This window comes from Brienomyrus brachyistius, chromosome 12 (genome assembly GCF_023856365.1).
Source record: "Brienomyrus brachyistius isolate T26 chromosome 12, BBRACH_0.4, whole genome shotgun sequence".
NCBI lineage: Eukaryota > Metazoa > Chordata > Actinopteri > Osteoglossiformes > Mormyridae > Brienomyrus > Brienomyrus brachyistius.
The window spans coordinates 10,043,581-10,069,737 of NC_064544.1; the positions used below are offsets into that span (position 1 = coordinate 10,043,581).

General features: G+C 42.4%; 2 protein-coding genes and 1 long non-coding RNA gene across 4 annotated transcripts; 2 read left to right on the top strand and 1 right to left on the bottom strand.

Annotated features, from left to right (window-relative positions):
• Positions 1–694: 694 nt before the first annotated feature.
• LOC125705215 (uncharacterized) lies at positions 695–2,083 on the top strand. Its single transcript, XM_048971657.1, is given in 3 exon segments — positions 695–971; positions 1,514–1,748; positions 1,750–2,083. Coding segments are annotated over 3 exon segments (846 nt in total).
• Positions 2,084–5,829: 3,746 nt separating this feature from the next.
• tspan5a (tetraspanin 5a) lies at positions 5,830–26,157 on the top strand. Of its 2 annotated transcripts, XM_048971534.1 has the most exons (10): positions 5,841–6,310; positions 15,299–15,349; positions 18,809–18,955; positions 20,074–20,244; positions 21,235–21,360; positions 21,749–21,796; positions 22,738–22,854; positions 23,395–23,456; positions 25,112–25,157; positions 25,256–26,157. In XM_048971534.1, exons 1-9 carry the CDS (start codon positions 6,230–6,232, stop codon positions 25,122–25,124), a joined length of 816 nt encoding a protein of 271 aa, XP_048827491.1. In that variant the 5' UTR covers positions 5,841–6,229; the 3' UTR covers positions 25,125–25,157; positions 25,256–26,157. The 2 variants fall into 2 exon arrangements, with proteins under 2 accessions (XP_048827492.1, XP_048827491.1); XM_048971535.1 differs by lacking the exons at positions 25,112–25,157; positions 25,256–26,157 and adding an exon at positions 24,006–24,084 and having other exon boundaries at positions 5,830–6,310.
• LOC125705150 (uncharacterized) lies at positions 18,807–22,507 on the bottom strand. The gene is made up of 2 exons (XR_007381443.1): positions 22,060–22,507; positions 18,807–21,382 (listed from the first exon to the last, which is right to left on the bottom strand). It is a non-coding gene; the product is annotated as an uncharacterized LOC125705150 (long non-coding RNA).

A 26,157-nucleotide genomic window follows, 5' to 3' on the forward strand; every position in this document is an offset into this window, starting at 1 on the left:
CACTCCTTAAAAAGCACTGTCCTGACTCTGACGTGTTGCTCAAGCAACAAGCTGGCCCTATCGGCATGAGAGGGGGTACCTCAACTTTAACTGCCATTCGTCTCCTTAGACCACAGCGTACTGTATCACCTACCCCCAGTACTTGTGGAGGTGCGTAGAGAACTGGCCGAGAAAGTCTTGGTACGAAGTTCTCCGCTCAGTCCCAGCCTCACATTGTATACAGTCTCATTAAATCAACCACTCAAGCCTTGCTGTAATTTTTCAAACACAGTGCTTCAGTGAAAAAATCTTGCATTATTAATAGATAGTGTACTGTTATAAATTATGCACATTTGTTTTGATGAAAGCCTGCACTAAGCAGCAGCACTAAGAAGAACACAATGCAATGTCCAGTGGCCTCTTAGGGTAGACAGACATCAAGCAGTTATCCAACAGCACCCCCTTATGGTCACCATTGGCTTCACGGAAGCAGAATGACACTGTTCATTTGGCCTTCCACTGGTCAGTCCACCCACTCAGATAGACCCCACTGCTTTGTTTATCTTTTGGAAACACAATGCAGAGCAAATGAAGTGTGACAATCCAGGACATTTCTGGTAATTGCTGTTCCAACACAGTGCCAAGCAGTTACACAGCTTCTAGTCTTGCCAACACTAACACTATCCACTCCTCCAAAGTCTTATACCCATAGAAAATGGACAGCATGAGGGGCATCACTGAATGCATGCATGTGATGACGCTGCTGCTCCTGGGCAAACTGGACGACCAGGCCGACCCAACTGACCCCCTTGGGGACCACAAACCGGGCAAGGCCATTCTGGAGATGCTGCACATCGACAGGTTATCGGGGCAGCGGCAGAGCGAACCGCACCCCTATGTGATGCACATCTACCAGCTGCTGGATTCGCAGGAGGTCGCAGACCTGAGTGGCCACGATGGGACACTAGTGCAGAGTTTCCGGAGTATTCAGGGTAGGAGTTCCAGTACAGCCGCCACCCCCACAAAACAAGTCTCATTTCTCTAAAGCTGCTTGTTTCAACTGTTGCATACACTAGTGGCCAAAATTGTGCAAATGCTTCCAATTTTTAGAGATCACAAAACTGTATTCCAGTTACTCCATTTACTTATTTAATCATCCAAGAGGTGTTCCACACAAAGCAAGATTTCTTGCTTAGCTGGATAACTTGTTGGATTTAAGGTAGTCTGGGTTAAATTGGCTTTATCTCTGTCCACTTGCATGTAGCTCACACTACCTTAAATCTGACAAGTTTTCCAGCTAAGCAAGATATCCCGCTGTCTTGATGTCTTAGAAATTTTCAGCATGGAAGCAGCCTGCCTCACATCTTAGTTCTTCTGCCAGCAGAACCAAGATTTAACCAAGATTTTAAAATGCAGATGTTTAAAAATATAGAGGGGTGTCTTCATTTTTTCCATTGCTGTGCTTTTCCAACACTGCTCCCCCTGTTGGTGAAATGTTGCCCCTAATTTCTGACCACGCCTCCATTGTAAACAGGCTCCCAGTTTGGGCCACCAGGGTGGACCTGGTTCAACGTTTCGCACCTGATGCCGTCCATGTCGGCAGCGGAGCTGGTGTTGCTGAGGCGGACGCTGCACCCCGAGCCCCTCAGTGTCAGCGTGGCCGTACATGCCGCCTCCCTCTCCGGCCCCGCCCTGGATAAGCGCCCCCTAGCCCTCGACCGACTGCCGCCATCAGGATACGATGTGTTCGACGTCTTGGCGGCACTGACGTGGGCGAGGGGGTTAGCTGGGGGGGCCGCTGGCTTTCGCAGATGAGAGCGGGAACCTGGAGCTCCAGGATGCCTTGACCCAGAGCCTGTACTGCCTGAACGCCAGTGCTCAGAGCCAGCCGCTGCTGGTGGCCTACCTCCTGGGCCGGCCTCGGCAGGTGGCCCAACCCACAGGCCCCAGCTCCCAGTGCACACAGCACCACCGCTGTGGCTCTGCCCTCAGGAGGCAGTCAGCACCGCCTGCTCCCGGCTGCTGCCTCCACAAACACTATGTGGACTTTCAGGATGTGTCCAACTGGGTGCTACAACCCCTGGGATTCAATTTCAGTACCTAGAAGCTTCTGCTACTTCCCATCAGGGTTGTCTGACCATCTAACTGGCTTTGAATCATTAGGAAAAACAACTTATACGATTGCAGCTACTGAGGTCCAGGGTTGAGAATTTTCAAGAGGCAGGTGATCGACCAGCAGGTGGGGAGGGTCAGAAAATGTTGTGAATTTTGAGGGCGGGGGCACAATCAATCATTCATGCAAAATGGGCAGGTGTTCCATTTAGAGTCTCGGGAAAGGTATTGCTGTGGTATCCCACAGCAAAGTAATTACGTTGCAAAACATGCACCTGTTAGAATGGATTAAAATTCTAAACTGTTTTGAAAAAGGAGAATATGAATTAAGTAATTTAAATGTAGCATCCCAATGTAGTGGCACCTGTCGCCCTGGAAGCCCAAGAGAAGACAGCAGGGAAAGCAGGGAAAGGGGCGTCGACCCAGACAACAGGTAGGTTTTGATGTGCTTTCTGGTGGGGAGGGGAGATACTGCTAATACTTTAATTTTAGATATATTAATGATAGCGTTGCGGGAGTTTTACACAAAAATGTTCTGAGGGCAGAACGAAAAATGATTGGTTCAGACAGAAAACCAATTAGATTGTAGAGGAGGCAGATCCAAGCAACTAAAGGAGGCAGAACCAATACATCTGATTGGTTATCTCTCTCTGGATCAATTATTTTCCTTTCAGCCCTCAGAACATTTTTGTGTAAGTAATACTCCCATGAGCTGTACTAAACAATATTTTTCTGTAAAGGGTAGTATATATCTAAAAAATTAAATCCAGTACACATTGACAGCACTAGATTTATTAAAATATAATAAATCCATAAATAAAACAAAAATAAAAACAGAAATGGACAGCCAGATTTACTATTGTTAATATGACTAAAATATGAGTGATTGTTTGCATGGGTGTAGATTTGGGTATGGACTGTAGGGACATGTCTCTACCAGTATTGTGGGGGATCGATGTCTGTTTAGGGGGTCGGGGGTTCGGGGCTAATGTGGTCTCTACTAATGTTGAAACCAAACATACGACCTTGAAAGTCTGAGTAACAGTTTAAATATGAAGACAAACAAACAATCGATAATGGTGCATCAATTTGCCAACTCCTATTTTCTGCCTGCTTATTACAGAAGCTTTTTGGCGTTGTGAAGTTTTCCCGAGCATTTCGGTTTCAGGTTAGAGTGCCTCCCTCAGCACATGTCGGCAATTACCGTGATGTAGTGGAGCGACGCAGACGACATCGCAATCGCCCGGCTCGGAAACATGTCGACTGCGAGTCGTGTGTGCCGACGCATCCCTCAATGCATTTCAGCATCCCTCATGGGCACAAATGCACACTTCCAGCAATGGTGAAAAATTCCCCTGCGTAGAACATTCAAAAACTGACAGAAAAAAACAAGCCAAAGAAGTGAGTTCAAGACAAATTGACTGATTTCAGCACTTCAATAATAACAATGATAATGACACTTTGTTGATCTCACATGGGGAAATTCTCATCTTGCTTACACCATCTTGTTCTCCATGACACACAGACACATGAGAGAAATCTTGGCAGTGAAGTGCAGTTATCTGCAGTGGCGCCCATGAAGCTGGGGGGTTAAAGGCCTTACTCAAGGGCCCATAGACATGATTATTCTGCTGAGGCTGGGCTGACATCAGGAACCTTCCGATCACAAGCACAGAGGCTTAGCTCACTGAGCCGCACGCTGCCCTCAATAACCTTGACAGACTTGATAGACCTCGTTTTTCTCGATTGCTTTGGAGCATTTCTGAAATGACGATTAACATTTGCAAACCAACAAGTGTAATCCCCATGCCAAAATATCACTTCATTTCTCATTGTTTCACACACATTTATAAATGTTTTAGTTTATATGTGCAAATGGTTTCATACAACTGTCATCAATCGGCACAATTTTCAGTTGCTTTAGCCTTATTGGTCAAAAAAAATTATGTTGTTTCCCATTGTAATAATTCCACATCCAAAACAATATATGTATGTCATCATTGCGTTAGCCAGCCCTGCAAATCAGTTAACCAAGCTTTCAAAATGATTTAAAATATATTCCATAATTTGCAGTGACATGGCATTGTACATGTTTTGGTTCCCACAATACATGATTTTGTTGCCCTTTTGTTGTTCTTGCATTGCCATTTTGCTATTGTTATACAGTGCTGTATGACTTTTTGGTTTGCTATTGTAGGGTCTTGAGATCTGAAAAAGTTACATGTGCATGCGAATGCTTCCTTTTGCCAGCGAACTTTACATACTGCAATGTACGTCCTTGTAATGTTGAAACTGGTGTCTTTTACATGAATAAGTATTAGTTTGCTAAATATAAATGATCAGTCAGTGACAAAGTGTAAAACAATATGTCTAAGCATTTGGACTCTCGTGGTTAAAACAATACTGACTGTTCTTTCGATTCTGGTGGCACTGACTGATTCATTGGTGGAATTATTTGCTTTTGAGACATGAGTTAATTGTTTTGGGTAAGTTACAGGTGTTTGTAGCTAATCCATAGTGTTCTGCTTTATGCATGAATTGTTTTGAGAAATGCTCTTGTAAAGTTGAGTATGCTTCATGAAATGTGCCAAAGCAATCGAGAAAAACTAACAACATTGGAGAACACAGAAAAAAATATATCATGTAATATTTAATATTAATATATTTTATTAAAGAAAGAAATATGCTTAAACTTCAGCTATACTTCAGTTGAATTTAGCAATGAATATTCATACATTCAGCATTGTTTTTCTATGTGGGTCATTTAGGATAGTTTAAGGATAATCTGAAAGTAACCTTAAACATGTTTACCATTTCTAAAATGATAGTGTTTGGTCATGAATATCATGTTGGGTATTGTTCTTTAAAATGCCTATTAATTACACTGTGACAACATGCCCACAAAATATCAATGTGTAGCTATTGTGTAATTAAATCAAAAATGAATTAGGAATAAACTGTGTATTGAACCATTGACTTCTTATGAACAAGGCTGCATTTTCTAGTGGTTTTGTGAAAAATAATGTGTGCCAACACGTCCCGTTCTCCCCTTCTTACGGTGGTATTTGAAGGCCATAGCCCTGTATTCTTATTCAGTTACATGCCCGCATGCGGGTCGTTAATGGGGTGGAGTTTGCCAGCTACCCCCTCGGCGGCTCCATGCTGTGACATCTTCGCGCTCGGAGGGATGTAGCCTTTTCGCCTATACCCAAAATAACATAATCTGGCTAGCGAACTATCCGAAAAATGTCTTCCTTTACAATTAATATACATTAATTTGGATTTGGATGATTTTTCTAATTGGAAAAAGTGCCGTCCTGCTATAGGCCACTTCCCAGGCATATTTTTGCATCTCTTGCCAAAACCGTTTTTGAGTGACATTTACATGGAGATTTACATATTCTAATATTATTGCCGGTAGCAATTACTCGACTCCGTCTTGTTTGAAACGGGTAATAGGCAAGTCTTTGGTTTAATTAAGGGTGGGAGGGTAATAATGCTACTCAGTACACCTGCCTAAATGAGACAAACGGCGATCACTTTTTTGCCGTTTTTCTCCACATACTCACCAGTAAATCTCGCATAACGCCGAACATCGTTAGTTATAATTAAGTACTTAACATTCTGTCTTAATTGTATAATTTCTGAATAACACTATTAATGATAGCCAAGTAAAGCGTAGTACCACCTCTACCTCGAGATACACTGCAAACCTAGCGTTGCCAGTAGCGGAAGTTCCGCCCACTTCGCATCAGAAACTGATTGGTCGACAGTCTTGTCCGTCATAGAACAGCCATATCCGTGCCTGAAGTGAACCCAAATGAACGGTGACATGTAGGGGGATTTCGCTCGCCTATGCTAAGCTGCCGTATACTAGGAATAAGTGTAGTCACATTTTTCCATGTAAGAAACGCGTCGATTTTGTTGGTTTATCGATGAGCAATTGTCACGGTTTGGTGCAGTAAAGAGGCAATTATGGTTGTCTATTTAGATCTGAATATACACATCGGAGCTATTTAATTCTTTGTCGCTCATCTATGTAGGGAAAGCCAACTGGATCAGCCAACCTGCAGCCCTTCTTTATATGAATAGATAGGCAGGTTTCTTTGAGAGAAACGTGTGCTGATGAAAATTCAGTATGTCAGGAAAGCATTTGAAAGGACATGAGGTCAGTTGCTGCATCAAATATTCCATATTCGGATTCAATATAATATTTTGGGTAAGTACATTACTTTGTATTGCTGTTGGCGTCATAATTTCGCTTGAGCGTTTCTTTTTTATGTGCTTTAGAGGTTCGGTCCAGCAATGTGTGGCAGAATTGAACAACCGTTAATTTGCGTGTGTTTTATTTGTAAATTAACTGGCGAATCAAACATTGGAAATGCATAACGTTGAAGGGCAACCAGTATAGGTTTTCGTGAAAGATACTTCGAGGGATCCAAAAGACACAGTTTAGCTGACATAATATACCGAGATAAATCCCGCATTTTCATTCATCTGGCCGGTCATTTGTGTCTTGCTGTTTGCATGCGATGCAGTCGTTTGCCAACGTTAAGCATTGTGGAGAGGCGTGTAATATTACCTGAAGGAGGTGTGCAGAACACCGGTAAGCCGCTTTCTCTTTGGTCTGGGCATTAGCTACTGTCACTTTACTGCCGTTTAAATATGTCTAAGAGGAGAAGTGTACGGTTCTATTTTTAATTCCTTAATGAGAGACATCGCCGTATCGTGATGTGCCTATGAATATTTACCCGGCTAAACGTATAACGGAAATGAATTCTGCTCACATATAAACATACATTTAGAGTGTAGGACGTACGATAATTTTCTATACATTTTAATGTTACTTTTCTTTGTGTTACATTTCTTAGTGAACGTTTTCAAGAAGAGTTTCTCCCTTGCCGGTAGAAACATGCTGAAAAATAGTACTATCCAACTTCGAAACTGAAGCAGTGAGTTCACACCTATATAATCATATAACAAGGATGTTTATATGGAGTTCCCAACTCTCACGCCTCTGACGTGACACTCACGCTTTCAAACTCGCACGCAAGAAATCTATATTATTCCATTATAAACCTAAAATTTATTACATCAAAAGCATTGGTTGTAGCAAATTAGGCAATGCAGTCTTCATCACTGTAACTGAAATCATCAAATGTCAGCTCTGCATTGCACTGAATCCCGACTATAGTGAAGAGGGTTGAATATGGTGTCCGGCAAACCTGTTATTCCCTGCTTGTGGCACCAGCTACTGAGGAGATGCTCTCCGTTTTGGCTATGATGTTATATGCACCGTCTCACAGATGGATGAATTTAATAAGCTGAGTGAACCATTTGGTGTCTTTCAGCTGCATTATGAGCAAAGCTGTTGCTGAAACCAAAACGAAAGGAGTCATTGTGACTAGGACAGCAGTGTGTTTCCAGAATGTTCCTGTGGGGGAGACTCTGTCCTGTGCCTCTTTCTGGGAGAGGTGTTAGCCTCCCATCTAATTTGAGAGCCCTGACTGGGTTGTAAGCACTGTCATGCCACCTCCCACCTCAGAAAGTGGACAAAGTTGGCAGCGTCGAAATAAATATCACCACTGCTCCATGCTCAGGCTGACTGCTGGAAAAAAATGACCTTACCTCCACCCACTCCTGTCAGCCTGTTTCCCTGGCTTGCTGTTATTTTAGCTGCCTTTCTGTAAGTTTCCATGATAGGCGCTTCGACTGACAGACAGCTGTCGTCTGGGGGGGTGGAGTCCCTCTTAACGATGCAGTCTTCGACTGCTAATCGCCACCTTAACGGTGCATTATTGCTTTTGGCAGCAAGCGAAATCTTAAAAGGCTAAAAGGACTCAAAGTATTTAGAAACGCATTCTAGGTGACGGTTTATTGTCATAAAAAGTCACCCGTCAATTGAGATGAATGACCGTTGGTGTTGTTTATCTGAGTATGAGAAAACAAAGGAGTAAATCTACTGGGGGCAGTTTTTATCCAAACCTACGGCATCACTTCAAGAGAAACCCAAATCCTGGCGTTTTGGAGAAACAGATGGCTGTCAATGGCCTTTTAGCCCAAGGTGACATAAGACGCTGTTAATCGGTTGCAATTCTGTCCCCTTTTACTTTTCTACTTTTGCTTCCTGAATCATTCATCTACTCCATTTGCTGTAGGATGCTCCTGTTCAGAATCTGTGTCAATGTAAAAAAGGCTTCCTTGTGTAACTTCCCCTTTTTCACATTTGACTTTAAAATGAGTTTTTTTTCCTCTTTCTGTTTAAATATGAAATTCATGTGTTTTGTATTTTATGAGAGAGGATCTACTATATTTTCAAGAGGAATACTGACATCTGCACAACTTGGGTTGTCATGCCATGTATTACAATACTATGTTGCAAAAAAATGAAAACTTTTTAAACGTTAGGATTATTGGTAACGCTTTATTTGAGGGGCACAAATACTTAGTAGTAACTCAGTTACTACTGAAGTACAAATTATGAACAAATATAGTAGCTACTTAAAAGATGCATCATGATTTATTAATGATGAACAAACATGAGATCAGTATTTCACTTTTGTTATACATGATTTGTTCCTTCAGAAGTGCACAAAGGTTTACAGCATTAACAGACATAGCAACTGCTTGGGATAACAGATGCATCATGATTCATTAATGATGAACAAACATGAGATTACTAGTTTGTGGTTAATTCATAATATGCTATTATATTATTACTTATTTATCTGTGCCCTGTCAAGTAAAGTTTTACCAGGTGATGAATCTAAATTGAACTGAAATGTATATGCATTACTATGGGCTAAAGTAGAATCCTTTGTTGAAAAAGAGACAGTTTGACCATCACATCTGTGAGGTTCCAGAGAAAGTACCATCACCAGGGGTCCACTGCGGCCCGTCAGAGGCTGGTATGGCAGCCGTTGGTGCTTCTCTGTATGTGTCGAGTGGTTGTGGTGCCTTTCTGGGCTACTGGCCACTGCAGTCGTCTTATGAAGTACAGTCTGCGAGACACCATGAGATTAGTTATTCTCGTCTCCTTCTCGGTAATCCCCTAGCAGAGCTGTGTTTCCTGGCAGACAGTGCCAGGGGGCACCAGCAGGGTTTTGCTGTGAATGAACACTATAAAGAAATGGTTTGTGCTGGGCTGAGCCCAGTTTCCCCAGTGCAGGTGACTAACTGGAAGAAAAGGGCGGCTTTGCTGACACCCAGTCGACGCTAGTTGTTCTAGCAGGGCATGCTTGCTTGTCGTGCATCTCCTAGCAGGAGGTGCACTGTTACACCGTGGCCTCTTGTGCTCCTGAGTCATGGGTGTTATTTTGGGCCTCACTGTAGCTGTACACACACACACAGATGTTTCAGGCTAACTCCATCTAACGGTGCTTCTCCACTGGCATGCAGGAGCCGAGCCGTACCAGAACTGTACTGTGAAGAGAGACTAGTTACAGTGCGGCTTCAGCTATCTCCAAATCTTGGTGACGGTTTCTTTTTGTGTGGTCATAGCCTGCACACTTTACCGGGGAAATGAGTAAATCCTCTAAGACAAAAGCCCCAGTCTCCAGTAGGGCTGTAGCTATCGATTTATTTTAGTAATCAACTATTCTGTTGATTATTCCATTGATTAATCGAGTAATCGGATAAGAAAAAGTTTTGTCTTATTAAAGAGCAGTAGTAACTATTCAAAAGAGAAAAAAGACAGGTCTGTTAAAATTAACTGGCAATTAACAATTGGTTTCCTTTTTAGATTTTAATGTTATTTAAAATCAAGCCACAAATAACTGTAACTGTGCAGACTTTTATTAAATACCTCCTCCCCGAACATTAAGGATAATTTATAAAGAAATGTAACTTTTGACATCTCACACACTGGTCCTCCAGCAAGCTATAAGTTGCTATTTTCACATGCAGCATGCTAAAACTTAATTCCTTCATTTTTATGGGGAAAAATCACTTGGAAAAATGAACATTCAACAATTTTCCAAAGTAATGTACAAATAACATTTTGTAATGTTTCATAAAGGCTGCCAGACAAAATCTGCCTTCTAGTCTCAGAAGTGTCCAGTGATCAAAATCCATTGTCATTCCATCCATCCATCCATTTTCCAAACCGCTTATCCTATTGGGTCGCGGGGGGTCCGGAGCCCATCCCGGAAGCAATGGGCACGAGGCAGGGAACAACCCAGGATGGGGGGCCAGCCCATCGCAGGGCACACTCACACACCATTCACGCACACATGCGGGCAATTTAGCAAGTCCAATTAGCCTCAGCATGTTTTTGGACTGTGGGGGGAAACCGGAGTACCCGGAGGAAACCCCACGACGACATGGGGAGAACATGCAAACTCCGCACACATGTGACCCACGTGGAGACTCGAACCCGGGTCCCAGAGGTGTGAGGCGACAGTGCTAACCACTGCACCACCATGCCGCCCCCATTGTCATTCTTTATCCTCAAAACATGCTAAATTGGGTGGAACTGGGCAAACACTGCAAACACTACTGCTGTATGTAATGTCCCACTCACAACTTTCACTTTAGGGGCAAAGAGTGGGGACGGGAATAATATGGGTAAAAAAATATACGTCAATATGGACAAATAAGTTTTTGTTTTATTTCAACGATATTCTAAGTAATTCAATATGAGGGAGATGGTATTATGAAATTTGCATTCGATAGTTGTTTAGAAATGCAGCACTTAAAAAGCACATGTAAAAATACAGACACTTTACCACAAATAAATTGTCACAAAATAATATAAACTATTTTCCATAAATCTGGTAGTAAAATCACACTGAATCACATGACCCGAGGTGAGCTGCAAACTGATATTTTAGTCAGGTGTGTTAATATGGTAGCGGCTAACTTTAATCATGAAGCCATTGATTATGGGAGGTATTTTCTGCAAAAAATAAAATGATAAATGATAAAATAATAAAATGAAAATACAATCTCCACTTTGCCATTTAGTTTTCATAGTCTGTGCACAAAAATCCTGCAAAAATTAAAATGAAATGGCACCATTTGCATTTAAATTTTCCACTCGTATGAATCAGATGTGAAAAATAAAAAAAATAAATAACTTTTTGTCTTTTCAAATTTGACTTTTCATTTCCTATTTTGCTTTTTCATTTTCAAATTCACAACATGCAAATATATGTTAATTGAAGTGGGCAGTGGGCGGAGCTATGGATCACATTGCAGTTGCGGATTGACCCGTGCCCCCCAAACTAAGGTCACGCGCGGCTTAATTTAGCTACTTTTTTGCAGCTTCCAATTCATGTAGCATCTTATTCGCAGCTTTACTAGAAGGGTTTCCGCAGCACATGCTGCAGTTTTTACGTAAGAGACCTTGGAAATACCAAAATAACGTATGAATAAATGGTTTAAGCTGTAGCACGTGCATTTATCACATGAATTCATATACAAATTTCACAAGTCTCCCCGTAATGAAAATTGTGGAATTACCCAGGCATAATGTGATATTTCTGTTGTAACATTAAACTTGTCGTGTGACACTTTGAGCAAGTGTACACATTGATTTGAATGAGCCAAATTTCCAAATGGAATGAGGAGGACATATTCATCTTGTGTAAGGCAAATATAAAATGCATAGAACACAGCAGGCACGTACTAGGACTACTTAATATGTAAAGTTACCGTGCGTGAATAATTTGACACAATTATCATTGAAGTGGGAACGTTAGCCTCCATAGCTACCTTCATATCTATTAATTATGACAAACATTAACAAGTAATGCTGATCACAAATAAACCAACACAATATTTGGTATATTAATGACAGCTAATGTATTACACGTTTTTAAAATGTTATTTTATCAATATACTACGTAAAGTGCTTGGTAAGCAATGGAAATGAACGTGATTCTATGCCGTGAATATCAATGTTTGGAACTATTCACCATCCCCGTGACCCGGAAGTTTGCTGGCAATTTCTCCGGCATTTTTTACAATGGGGGCCTATGGGAGTGTCATCATTCTGTTTTTTCTATCGTTCTGCTACACGTATTGCGGCATACGCACACTGTGCGACAGTAATAATCCTCCGTGTGAAACACGGCGATCACTGAGCAGAACGTAGAACATGTGGGTTAAAGGAAACATCGAAGCAAATAATTTACATCGAGGATTTTTTTGCATTCGAGTTATTTGAGTTACTCGATGAATCATCCCCAGCTAAGGGAAGTCCTCAGTCTCTCGCCGTGACTCTAGGGTGACATCAGGGTGCTCTGTTGCTTAGGCCATGTGTGTAGATTTCTTTGCATTTAGGCCTTATTGGGTTTGGAAGAATCTCCACTTGACTTTAAACCCCGTGCATGGAAAGAGGTAATGGAATTAGTCAATATATTCCATGGGTTAAATGGAAGGTCTGTATATTTGTGGTTATTTTCTTATTATACAACACTTTAAATTTAATCTTATGGTAAATTAAATGAAAGCCAGTAATATTGATTTATAGCTTATTTGTCAGTGGAAATTTTATGTTTACAAGCATTTTTAGAGAAACCTAGCATGAGTGTTTTCTCTCTCTCTCTCTCTCTCACGCGCACACACATACACACACATATACACACACACACACACACTCTCTTGCTGTCTCTCTCTCGTTCTCTTACCACCACCTTGTTTGTGCCCCCCCCCCATACTTCTGTCTGACAGAAACAAGGCTGCTGTTCTTAGTTGTGCTTATGTAGCAGTATGTGAGAACAGCTTACAAGCACAGAAGAAAAGCATCATCTGTCTGTCCCCCGTCTTTAAAATGTCAGCAGACAAGAGAAGACAGGCATGACAGGCGTTAAAGGAAGCTCGGTGGAGATAAGCCAATAAACCCTAATAAACAGCCCTGTGAAACTGGTCATTCTTGCTCTGGCTTGAGCATTACTTATTATTATTATTATTATTACTGTTTATTTAATGGGCCTGTGCTTTGTTCGCTCGGTAACCTGCATAATTAAAACGGCTATTTTAAAATGGGTACTTCATTTCACATTGAAAGAGGGACCGAACACTTATTCATTTTGGTCGAGGCTGATCTGCCTGACTTGATTCGCTCGTTCTTTGCCCACATGCTGTTGTATGAACTGACCCGGTGCCTTGTCGATGTGCAATTCTGGATGAGAGCAAGGCATGGTGGCACCGTTCCCAGCCTTCAGAAAAAATTCTCTCGATTTTCGGTTTAGAGCCAAGGAGGACGGATTGTGTTTTGGCAGGATAATGTTGTTTTAAGAGCTCTGTTTCCCATCTTAAGTATAATGCAGGTTTGAGTCCTGGCCTTCCTTAACTGAGGCTGAAGTACACTTGGTCAGGGGGTCACAGTTGATAAATGCCGTGAGGTCGACACCAACACAGGTGTTTATCGTATCTTGAGACATGCGATCCTAGTTTATAACTGGGACTTTTGCTGATGCACGCACTAAAGCCAGGGCTTATTATCTCAAAAGCGATTGAGAGGAACTGACCGTAGTGAACACAGAAACTCAATACTGAAAGATAACAAGGCATTAATTAATTGTATATAGCCCCACCTTATGCATGTAGAGAAAAAAAGTATCGGGTGGCCATGTCATGGGGGAAAATGACAACACCCATTTGCGGGAACCTTAATTTTCAAAGCTTTTTGCGTTTTAAGGAATTCTTAGTTAAAGAATTTCTTCTTTCCCGCTTTGCTAGCTTTGATGGGAGGGGTAAGTGTCTTAATTGCAGTTTACGGTTTGTAATTTAGGAAGCTGAAAATTGGTGTTTTTACTGTGACGTAGGGTCAGCATGAATATCTTGCTTCAGACTCATACAGTACCGAATACGTCAGTTTTTCAAATGTCGAATTTTTTTGTGTCTGATGCGAAGTTACGGCCAAACGGCAGTAAGTTTGAAGAAAGCAGCCTCTGTGGAGTCTCTCTATAGTCATATGTTCCTCTGCTTACAGAGGCTAAAGCTGTGGAGGTCAGGTCTTTATTTCTAGTAATGAGAAAAGCAACGATTTTTACAATGGGTGGAATTGTCAGAGGCTGTTGATCCCTGATTGGTTCAGGCAACTGCCCATTGATTAGTTGTGGGCACCAGTCAGCTGCTATGGCCTCCGCTCAGTTCCTCTCCTGAAAGGCGTTCTAAAGTTTGCCACTCCTGCTGCCAAACAGGAAGTGGCCATAACGCAGGCTTCCCCGTCCCTTCCGACAATCCTGCCCACCGCCTTTCTTTCTTTGACTATCTATGGTAGGGTCATCCAATAATGCTGCATGAGGACTGTCAGATCTGCAGGTCTGCAACACGACCTGAATCTCTTCTAGTGCATGTCATTGTTTCATTGAGAATTATAGCACTGGTCTTATGCAGGTATGAATAATTTAATAACTGGGTAACTTACCTCTCGGTAGATATATATTTTTTTTCCTTCATGAAAAAGGTGATGTTTTTTGCCCATCTCTATCAATAGAAGCTTATGATTCCCAGTCTAAACGGTTATCTTCCATGTCTGTGTGTATAGTATAGCTCTTTGAAGTTTGTATTAATCCTACGCAGATTACTCTAATTTTACCGAACAAGCCTTTTGGTTCAACTTCCAACATTCATGGCTGCTTTGATATGATATGTACAGCTTTGAAACTGCCACTAGGGTTAAATTTTTTTTTAGAATGCAGTGTTTTTTATTTAGAACTGAGAAATGTAATCAGCTGTATCTTATTTCTTGTCCTCCTACAAGGCTCTGAAAATAACCGAAAAGTTAAAACGACATCCACCTTTGACAGCTTCTCACTCAAACAGGACGCTAGATAAACATACACTTACTCCCTGTCATTTATGACAGATTGGGCTGTGTGTATGCAATAGCTGTATGTATTACTGACACGAGAGTGTCAGAATATATTTTTCTAAATATGCTTGATTGATCAAAATTGCAGAATATGCTGATATTATAACATATGATAATATGCTGGATTCCTCTATGCATTGCTACCCAAGGACAGTCTGGCATTTTAGTGACTGGTGTTTTTAACATGGCAGGTAAGTGCTGTAAACATCGGAGGTGCCTTCCGAGGAATGTAGAAATGGAGGATGGAGAGTGTTTGGCGTGTCACGCATATGTTTACCCTAGAGGACACTGGCATTGTGACCTCGCAGCCAGGCTTCACTGCAGATTCAGGTTAGACCTCAGTTGCCAGAAGTAACGTATCTGTCTGTGTCTGTTGTCTTCCAGTTGCTGGGTGTGGCCTTCTTGGGGATCGGCTTGTGGGCATGGAGCGAGAAGGTGAGTCTCTGATGTGTGTTCTTGTGTTTACAGGTAATTTGAATCTTTTTTTTTTTTTTTGAAGCGGCACTGATAATTTGTTGTAATAGAAGACATGGAGTGGGTAGTGAATGAAAGAAGGTTTGTTACTTTTTATATAGCAGTTTTTCAAACACCCAAAGCGCTTTACAGAAGCAATGGGGAGCCACTTCAACCACCGTCACTGTGTAGTACCCACCTGGATGACGGCAGCCACTCGGTGCCTGTACGCTCACAACACAGTAGCTAAGGTGGTGAAGGGGCAGGAAAGAAATCACCAGTTAGATGCAGGGGATCATTAGGAGGCCAGATTTGAAAAGGCCACAGTGATTAATTTTAGCCAGGATATCGGAGTACCACCTCTGCTCTTTCGAAAGATGCCCAGGGATCTTTTATGACCTCAGAGAGTCAGGATCTCTGCTTTACGACTAATCCGAAGGGTGGCGCCGTTTTGGTAGAGATGTAGTTTAGTTGTCTCGTATGCAGATTTGTGTGTTTGGTTGTGCATACGTCTGTTTGTGTATATGTACCACCTGACCACAACGAAGAATTCCATGCCTGTCAAACAATGAGAGGCATCTTGAATGGCTGCCTGCTGCTACGGCTACGGTTCTGCCGCCGTACTGTGCTGCTGGTATGGAGGAGAGTCGCATGAATGGCCCGGGCTGAATCTCTCTTCATCCCACTGCCGTGAGAGTCCGTGTTTGCGTTCACAGCAAAGCAGAGAGCTGAGAGACAGAAGTAGACTGTTAATAGAATGAGCAGACCCTGATAAAATATTAATGTTGTCTATTAATAGCTGGACTATGACTATATACACTCTGATTAAATGTCTTTGTGCATTAAGGTTCATATTAAAATGGCAGGCATTCAATAGATGGATGAAATGGAATTCCATTTCCCCTTTGTGTATTTCAAATTTATATTTTATCCATAATTTCCATAGCGGTTGGGCTTGCATCCTGCCTCTGCTGTGTGTGTGTGTGGGCTTTGCATGCACCCCTGTGTCATGTGATGTTTATCTGGGTACTCCAGTTTCCTTCTGCAGCCCAAAAACAGGCAGTTAGCTAATCGATGTCTTAATTGTCCATAGTGTATGTTTGATAGAGTATGATGGAGTGGAATTTCGGCCAGGGTGTACAGTACCCCAGTCTGGTGCCCTCTGCTGCCTGGGACAAACTCCAGGTGTCCTTTGAGCCGTGTCTGAGCCCTGTCTCGCATAAACAGATGGCAGTTGTATTAGATGTATTTGATAGTATTGAATTTCAGTTTTCTTGATTTTTTTTTTTCCTCCTCTGTCATTTATTTCTAATTCAATTCAATTAATTTTTATATAGCGCCTTTCACAACAGAGTCGTCCCAAGGCGCTTTACATGGATGTGTTGTGACTGGGAATAAGCTTCAGAATGGGGAAAAAGGAAGGAAAGAAATTAAGTAAAGAAAGCCAGATGACGATGGAGGAGAGGAACCAAAAACTCCCAAATAAGGAGGGGAAAAAAGTCTCTGAGAGTCCAAGGTCTACTGGCTGCCCAACCCCCCTGGGCATACTAACATTACTAAAAACAGAAAAGAGTGGGCTTGTTTGCTAAAAGCTAGGTGTGAAGAGTTTAAGCCAAGGCATTTTTTTATATGTTTACATTTTAGTTTTTTTGCCGTTGGTTCGTCCGCCATGATTTACGTTCGAATGACGATCCTGCTTATGTGGTGGAATGATTTTTATTGCTGCTGCTGCTGCTGTTTTGGTCATAAGGGTCTCTGGTCATTTTGCATTTCTTGAAGTTGTGTCTCGGGGGGTATGTTCTTCCAAAATCAGTACCAAAAAGGGTGTATTTCTTTCCTTAATTCTGTGTTCCTGTTGATGTCAGTGATCTGGATCCATTGTGGCCACTTCAGTGTTTAGGTTTCGTCTGCCAACCAAAATATGTGCGTGTTTTGTGCGCATTTTCCTGCATTCCGGGCTGAGGCTTTGGGAGGGATTATGCTAGAAAACACACACATAGCTGTTCAGGAAGCCTAACTGTGAGATAGTTTCACATTCTGACGAGCTCACACAAACTGTTGTTTTGAGGTTAGGCCCAGAGACACCTGATGCATGCCGCTTTGATAAGTTTGATTTGTTGACATGACATGCATATTTTTCCCAATCCATTGTTATTTTTTTTAATCTGTTAATAAACACAGAGCATCCCTAACGTCATTGTTTGAAACCTCTTTAATGTGAATATACTTTCACTACATTAAATTAAAACCAAAAATGTCAGGTGGTACAGCAGTTGGAACATACAGGCAGAGTAAAAAAGCTATTGAAATCGATCTTTAAATGATTTTAAAAAATTGAATTGTTTACTTTTCCTAAAATTCTATATCCGAAACCTTTGAACTCACAAATAGTTGCAAACACAATGTTTTAAAACTACTAAAATAATTGATAATTATTTATCCGCAAATTTACATTACCTCAAATGTCAGTCGGCACAATGCGGGAATGGGGGTTTGTTATTTAAAAGTAATTTCAGAAAACGGTGGACTGCATGTTGCATCAAAAAGAAGAACCTAGATGTTCTTCATGGTGCAATGATCTAACTATTGACAATATTGACAAGTAGTTAGGCTGACAGTATTTCCATGTCATGTGGTACAACCCATGAAAAAACACAGAAATACTGTTATATGATAAAACTCTGTTTATTATTAAAATTGTATTAAATTAACTTGATATCAGGGACAAACTGTGCAGGTGTCCCAAGTATTTGTGTGTTTAATTTGAAATGAGCTTGAAATGTCAGGTGGTGCAACTGCAGTTAATATTATTACTAATCACAAATATGGAAAACAAATAGGAATTAACAATGTCTGATGCGGTATAGACACTTCCATGGCTACTTTATGAAGGTTTAAAAAATAATTATAAAATAAATTTTATTGTGCTTGTGCCGCCTGACGTTTGTCATTTTGTGACGCCTTATTTCTCATTGCCCCTGCATAACTCCCTTCCTAACATACTTGCTACAAAGTAAAGTGTCAGGGTTGGATATCAGCAGTTAATTTTTTTGCTGAAACATTAATATGAAAAAAAAAAAACGAGGAAAAAAAGTCAAGGACAAAGTCTGAGGGGAAACGGAAACCCGATTTTATTCAGAGTAAATGTCAGCAATGTCCGGAATATTCCATGTATACAGGACAGACTGAAAGCATCAGATTGCAATACTGCTTCTGGGACAGGACACCATGATGGATTTCCACAACAGTCACTTGGAGAACTTTTACATTGCACCCTGATTTTGCACGGATAGCTGTTGTGCTATAGGAAGTACAGCAGTCCTGGTCATCAGGATATTTATCAGTTTTTCAGGTATGGTAATCTGCTGTAATATTGTGACGTAATCGTCGTGTCCCGTCATTCTCAAATGACGCTGCACCTTGCGCCTTTTCTCTCTGTAGGGGGTGCTCTCCAACCTCTCCTCCATCACAGACCTGGGGGGCTTCGACCCAGTCTGGCTCTTCCTCGTGGTCGGGGGGGTCATGTTCATCCTGGGCTTCGCTGGATGCATCGGCGCACTGCGGGAGAACACCTTTCTACTTAAGTTTGTATGTCCACCACCTCTCACACTGCCTCTTATGCACTCGCCCATGCTGTGTGCGTGTCACAACGCAGACTGAGAAACACGGGAACTAAGAACATGATGTCATCATGTCAAATTCCCCTACAGATTTCAGTTCAACTTTACGGGAGGTTGTCAAGGAGATTCGGCTTTTTCAGCTTAATTTCGTTCTACCCCAAGCGGGGAGATTTACTGAAGTGAAAGCGTGAGTTCAGTATAGCAATAAACAGGATATAATCTGAATGTCCTGCTAGAAGTATTTTTGGGAGTTTGTTTTGACTTTGGATGTTTTTAAGATAATGAGAGACCAGCTTCCTGCAATTTGGTGATAATTTTGATGGACTGAAAAAAGGCTCGCCCACATTCCTGGTACTTTGTAGGCTCACAATAGACCTGGACAGCGTTTCAACTTTAAATTATCTGCATGTTATGGGACGGATGGTGCTGTGCACTGGCAGAACTATAGCTGCACCAGCCGCACTGGGCCCACAGAAAGAGGGGGCCCCTTGTAGAGTCGATGGGCCCCTTCGCAAGGATGATCAGGAGCCTATTGATCAATTAGTTTAAATAACCAACGCACATTACATTGGATCATGAAGCCCCAAATGATTTATGTGCCCTTTACCTGGCTGGCAAATCTGTCTCGCTCAGCGTGTCCAATTCCTAACTTTTCTTTTATGACAAGGCTATAAAAGTTTGTATTGTGAGGATATTTCACAAAGATGAATGGTACATCTGTAACATTTAACCATAAAGGGTCGGACGCTTCGTTTGCGCACATGGACATGTGTGCGAGGAGGGGGGCCTTCCAAAATAAAAAATCTAATATGGGAGCAATTATAAGAAGCTTACGCCACTGGTTGTGGCTTCTTGATTTATAACAACCGTAACATTTCTATCTAGAAAACCTCAAACTTCTAATTTGATATTGGGTAAATGCTTTCAAAATAAATGTAATCCAAGACTGAACACGATTTTGTTGTAACCACATGTCTGTTTCTATAAGGTACAGTGTGAGCCAGTCATTGAATGTAAACTACTTGAAGTGTGATCTGAAAGTTACATTTACCCGTTCCACACCACCCCCTACCCTTTCCTGTGCAGTTCTCCGTGTTCCTGGGGATTATCTTCTTCCTGGAGCTTACAGCCGGAATCCTGGCCTTCGTTTTCAAGGACTGGATCAAGGACCAGCTCAACTTCTTCATCAACAACAACATCCGAGCATACCGAGATGACATCGACCTGCAGAACATGATCGACTTCACCCAGGACTATGTAAGAGCACATGGGCCCTGTACCGCAACGCCTGTTCTGAGAAGGCTGTTTCCATGGCAACCAGTGGGCCACACAGCTCGGAGTTGTGTTTTTGGTTAACGTCTCTCTAAAATTCCAGCTTGTCTGTAAAGTGTTACATAAGACTTGCTCTGGGAGGAAATGGACTGAACCACGTGAACGGGAAAGATGGACACGAGTGTAACAAAAGACGAATGAAAATTAATGATAGCTATTTTGGATTTGGCACAATGGGAGACACAAAAGGAAATGAAATGGCCTTCGGAAAGGGCTGTGGGGCTGGGCATCGGAGTCATGTGTTCTGGGCCTGAGAGCTGAAATAGTCCTTTTTATAATATTAGTAAGTAAGAGTCTTACTTACTTATAATATTAGTAATTAGGGTCAGTTGAATGACTTGCTGTATCACCTAACTGACGACAGCCTTGGGATATTCATGCCTATACATGGTACAGTTAATGAGTTAAAAACGCTCAGGATAACTGATACAATTGGTTTTAAATCTGGGTATTGAAATATCTGCATACATTGTAGAGTTATTCAGCTATTATTGAACATCAAACCTGAGTGTGGCAATGTGGTTAAGAAAAGAATCATTTATTGTCCCTCCCCCGTCCAGGACACTGAAGAAATGCAGTGGGAGGGGGGCTCGCATCTTTTAATGATGCCAAAAGAACTTGATTGTGCTTCTGACGTGTTGTTGGTGGTTCTCTACTTGGGTACATTTCTGGGCGACTGGATCAGAAATTTAATTAAGCTGGAAATCGGAGAACAAGAGTTTTTGTTCTCGCAGTAGATCTCTTGCCTGGCCGTGTCTCAGGGCCGGAGACAGAGGAACAGTGTAGCTTTCATGCAGATAATGTCCCGCTTTGTTTGCCGTGGAGCTCCACACTGGAGGAGCGTCAGCGATGTGTGCTGAATGCTGGGAAGGCACTCTGGTTTTGGCTGACTGGCTCCACCTTGTGTCTGCGCAGTGGGAGTGCTGCGGTGCGTTCGGAGCTGACGACTGGAACCTCAACATCTACTTCAACTGCACGGAGTCGAATCCCAGCCGGGAAAAGTGCGGGGTCCCCTTCTCGTGCTGCACCAAGGATCCAGCGGTACCTCATGCCACCTCTGAAACTGACCCAGAAACAGTTTAACCGATCAAATCGGTCTCCGAGGTCTAGCACTATGGAGGAACCAAAGATCACTCCAGATCTAAAAGAAATGCAAACATAATAACAAGGGGTTGCACATAGCCATTCATAGTCTGAGGATTTTACAGATAAGGTCGCTAAGTAAAAAATCATTTTCTATGTCTCTGTGCTCCCTACCCATGATCTCTCCAGTCTTGCTTTTCTAATTATGGTGTGTTTTGTGGGGCGTGAATTGAACCTGTCATACTGTAGAGAGGGGTGTAAAATGGGTACCATCCCTTTGGGGGACACGCTGCCCAGCACTTTCACATGATCTCTTGTCTTTTTTTTTTTCCCCTCTCTCTTTCAGGAGGACGTGATCAACACGCAGTGTGGTTATGACGTGCGAGCCAAAGACGTAAGTCAGGCCTTTCCGTCTGTCCTGTGGGGTCTGCTGGCCTGACAGAGCTATTAATCATTAATGGCATTAATCGATAACTCCAATCGCCCCCATTTCCTGAGACCAGTGGGTCTCTGCTAAGACAAATACGTAGCCCTATGTTGACCTCCTCTCCCTTTTGAAGTTTTTCAGTCTTCGGTTTGCATTCCAGTAGACTTGTAACTATTATATCTATTTGCATACCACATTAGCATTTAAATGTTAGTGTTGGGCTCTCAAACCTCTAACGTGCATCTAAATGAGGCTGCCTGGGATACTCGGAATGGGCCGGTCCACTGGCATTCGCCCCATCCTTCGGAGGGCTCTTTACAGCTCCGTCTTTTGGCACCGATGGTTCCATAGGTTTGTCTTCCTGTTGACATGAGCACCAGCCAGACGAGGAAATTTCAGGTGCAGAAAATAAAAATCCAGACGGAAATTTTGTTCCAACCAACCAAGTTGAGTACTTCGTGACCGTGACTCTTAATACTCAACTGGTTGGTTGGAACAGAATCTTGGGCTGGGTTTGTACTTTCTGGACCTGAACTTTCCACCTCTGGCTCCAGCAATGGTAGTAGGAAAAGCCATGACCCACAGCCCTACTCAGAGAGGCCCGATGAACAAAAAATACTCTGATAGTGGGCAGTTACACCATCGTTACCTACAATTATAAATACTGGTTATGAATGGGGCTGAGGTGGCAGGACATGCATTACGTATCAGTGGAATTACTGTATACCAGAGCCATCTGAATGCAGTCTCTTCCCCGTTAATGATCTCTGTCATTCTGATAATTTGAAGATTACTGCCTTATTCTAATACGTTAACAAAAGGCATCGTTGAGCACAGCGATTTAGGGAAACGAAATGTCACAGACGATTAACCAGTGCGACTGCATCCCTGTCGCGTGCTGAGTGCAGGACGAAGAGCAGAAGGCTTTCATCCACGTTAAGGGCTGCGTTCCGCAGTTTGAGAAGTGGCTTCAGGACAACCTGACCGTGGTGGCGGGAATCTTCATTGGCATCGCCCTGCTGCAGGTGAGGCTGAGCTTGTTACCAGAGCGTTTTAGGTTTGAAGCCACACTGAGTAGCTGCAGTGCTGCTGATCGTTAATATCGGTGACCAGTTTTTTCTTTACTTAAATAAGTTTTTAAAACTTTAAGTAACTTGCCTACTTACCTTACTTAAAAATTTTTGCACAGTCTGAAAAGGTCAGTTGAGGATGCATGTCACTACGTGTATGGCTATGCATGTGACGAATGCAGAATCTTGAATCTTGACCTTTTCCTGGGCTGTTTTTACCTCCAAGACCAAAACGGGTCCTTGGCTAATTCGCTACTAACATTTTATCATGAGCGCATTCCTGGGAAAACTCACTAATAACATAGTAACTGGCACGTTTCCTACCAGTAGGTAGGAGGAATAACTGGCAAAAACTGCTTTAAAAAAAAAAAAGTGACAGATTTGGGTGGCAGTGAAAAGCTCTGAGTTGCTACCAGCAGTCGTAGTCTGACAGTTTTACTGGGAAGGGGAGGCTTGAGTGCTTGATGTTTATAATAAACCTTTCTATATTTTCAGATTTTCGGGATATGTTTGGCACAGAACCTAGTGAGCGACATCGAAGCTGTCAGGGCAACGTGGTGAGAACATAATTAATACGCCACAATCAAACACTAACATGATATTTTCTAAAACGTGAGTGTTGACTCGACTCGTCTCCCCGCTGGAAGTCCGCTAACATGCTAATGCAACACACCACCTGCATTTTCCTTTTTATTGTACCTCTGACAGGTCAACATTAAAAATCGTGTGAATCTTTACGAAATTTATTCATGTGAGGCTGTTACATGTAGCGAAGACAAAAATCCACCCCTTGTTGGACAATGTGCGTCACCTAGCAAGTGATGGGAACCTCACCTTTAAGGCAGAAAGTACTAGTAGTTTGTCATGAATATATCCTGAATTATAATGAAATAGTGAAATATAACATTTCTAACAGAGGGCTAGCCTTCTTTGTCTGAGGTGTGCAGTATTTTATGCAGAGAGAGGGAGTCCAGCATTCAGGTCATCTGGGCTCCCTCCAGCCAGATGCAACCATCTCTCTGCCGTGCGGGAATGGGGGGGGGGGGGGGTCACCAATGGCATGCTTCTCACCTCATGCTTCACTCTTCCTCCTCATGCCTTGTGAGGGTGCCCTCCTCCCTCTCCATGCGCCGACCGCCACCACCATTGTCACTCCCCAGCAGGAAAGCCAGCATGTACTCATGAGGGGGTGTGTGTGTGTGTGTGTGTGTGCGGGTGTGTGTGTGCACCCCCACCCTTTGATTTGGTATCTTCCTTTGAGTGACTATCAGTATAGGTCTGCATTGACCTGGAAATGGTTCTCACTTCTCTTGGTCTCATGCACATGACAGCAGCAGGCTGTCTTGGTGAAATGTACCAGATGTAGAAATGCTGTCAGTGATGAACATATATTAAACTGCAGGCGGCATATATGTAAACGTGAGCACTGGGCATAGTTCAGTAAATGTCTACAAAAGCATATGTGTAAATATTGTTCATACCCAAGTACATGAACATGGAAATACTTTCTGTAGTGTAAATATTTGTGTTAATACTTCCTGTTCTTCGGTAAATGTATCGATTTTGAAATACCATTTAATCCAATATCGCTCTGCTTAGTGATAAATTAATAAGATGATATATTAATATATTGATAAAGGTAGTTGGCTGTTTAAGACAGTCTGTGTGATACGATGATTTTGCCGATTAGCTGTCCAAAGGCAGTGCCTGTGAAAGAACAGATATGGGTTATACTGGGAAAATTTATAGGGAAAAGGCAGTACTGTAGGAATACTGGGAATGCTTATTTCCCAGGCCCAGTGAAAACCCACTGTTGAAAACCTTTTATCGAGATGCAGCACGTTTAATCCTGGTCACGCCCATAGAACCATATTTCATATGACATACCATATTCATACTGTTTATGAAAAATAATGGACCATGTCATTGCTTTAGTAATATCTGCATTCCTGTAAATAAGCACACTGAGCCCCTTGAAATCAGGACTGTAATGTCGATAAAATATGCCCCTTTGATCACATCACATGGATGTTAATTTTGACCAGTTTGACTACACTTCAACTATTATTTTCAACTTAATGTAAGTCTGTAAGTTTGGCCACCCCCTTCCCAGTCTCAATGGTTTTGCCCGGTTCTGGGTCCCCCCCCCCACCGCTGTGCTTTGAGCCAATGCCAGAAACCTGCTCTCTCTGCTCTCTCTCTCCTCTCTCAGTCTCTTCACCTGAGGCCATGACCGAAGCTCGCATCCGGAGGATCAGGTACCACCGCTAATACGTGTTGGGGGTTTCTTGCTGGGGGGGGGGGGGGGTTTCTGATGTCGCAGAAGCTATTATGGGCTTTCTCCCTCCCCACCCAGGTCTCAGCCTATGGCCAAGGCAGGTGCAGAAGCAAGACCTTAGAGCGCCACCTTCAGGACGCGGGCTGTACGACATTTGTCCGCACTGTTTACGTCATGGTCTGTACATAATTATTCTTTTGTAGGATTGGGTGGGGGGGGGGCTTTCTGTGGGTTTTTCAAGATTTGTTGTAGAGTCAAACACTTTGTGTAATAAATGTACAGAGGGCACATTTAAATAGTGCATGCCTACCGATGGGGAGGGGTGCGGTGGGTTTTTTTTTATTTCTGCGTTCATCATGTAAAAATGCAGTTTTCTTCCCCTCACTTCAGCAAAAGGGTAGCGGTGAGACACCAGTAACGCCTCAGTGCTCAGTCGTCACCTGCGGACAGGAGCCATTTAGAATCGTCTCCTGTGTACAGCGGCAAGTACAGTGGCTGCTGTCACGTAGTCAGATTGGGGATTCAGTTATGATCCTCTGCTATCAGAAGAAATAACATCCATTCTGATCAATGCGCTCAATGATGGCAGAGCTCGGGAGTAGGCAGAGGTTGTAAATACAGCAGTTTTTTTTTTTTTTTGTGTAGTTCTTGGATTTTGATTTAATTCCCTGTTTTTTTTCCTGACTTGTGGTAGTTTCGTTAAGGTTCAGAAACATCTTTGTACACTGTATCTATCTTCTTGGGCCACTGGCCCCTAAAACTGATTTTGTCACATTAGTATCAACAGGGTTGTAATACAAGTACTGTAATCTAATAAGCAAGGAATTCAGAGCAGGTGGATGATGCTGTCTGTGTGTGTGTGTGTGTGTGGGGGGGGGCTTTTTTTATTTCTCTGTGACGTACGGCCCACTTTCTTACGTCTTTCCGTGCTGAAACTCTCCAAGAAGATGATGATGATAAAAATAAAAAGGTTAAAGTGA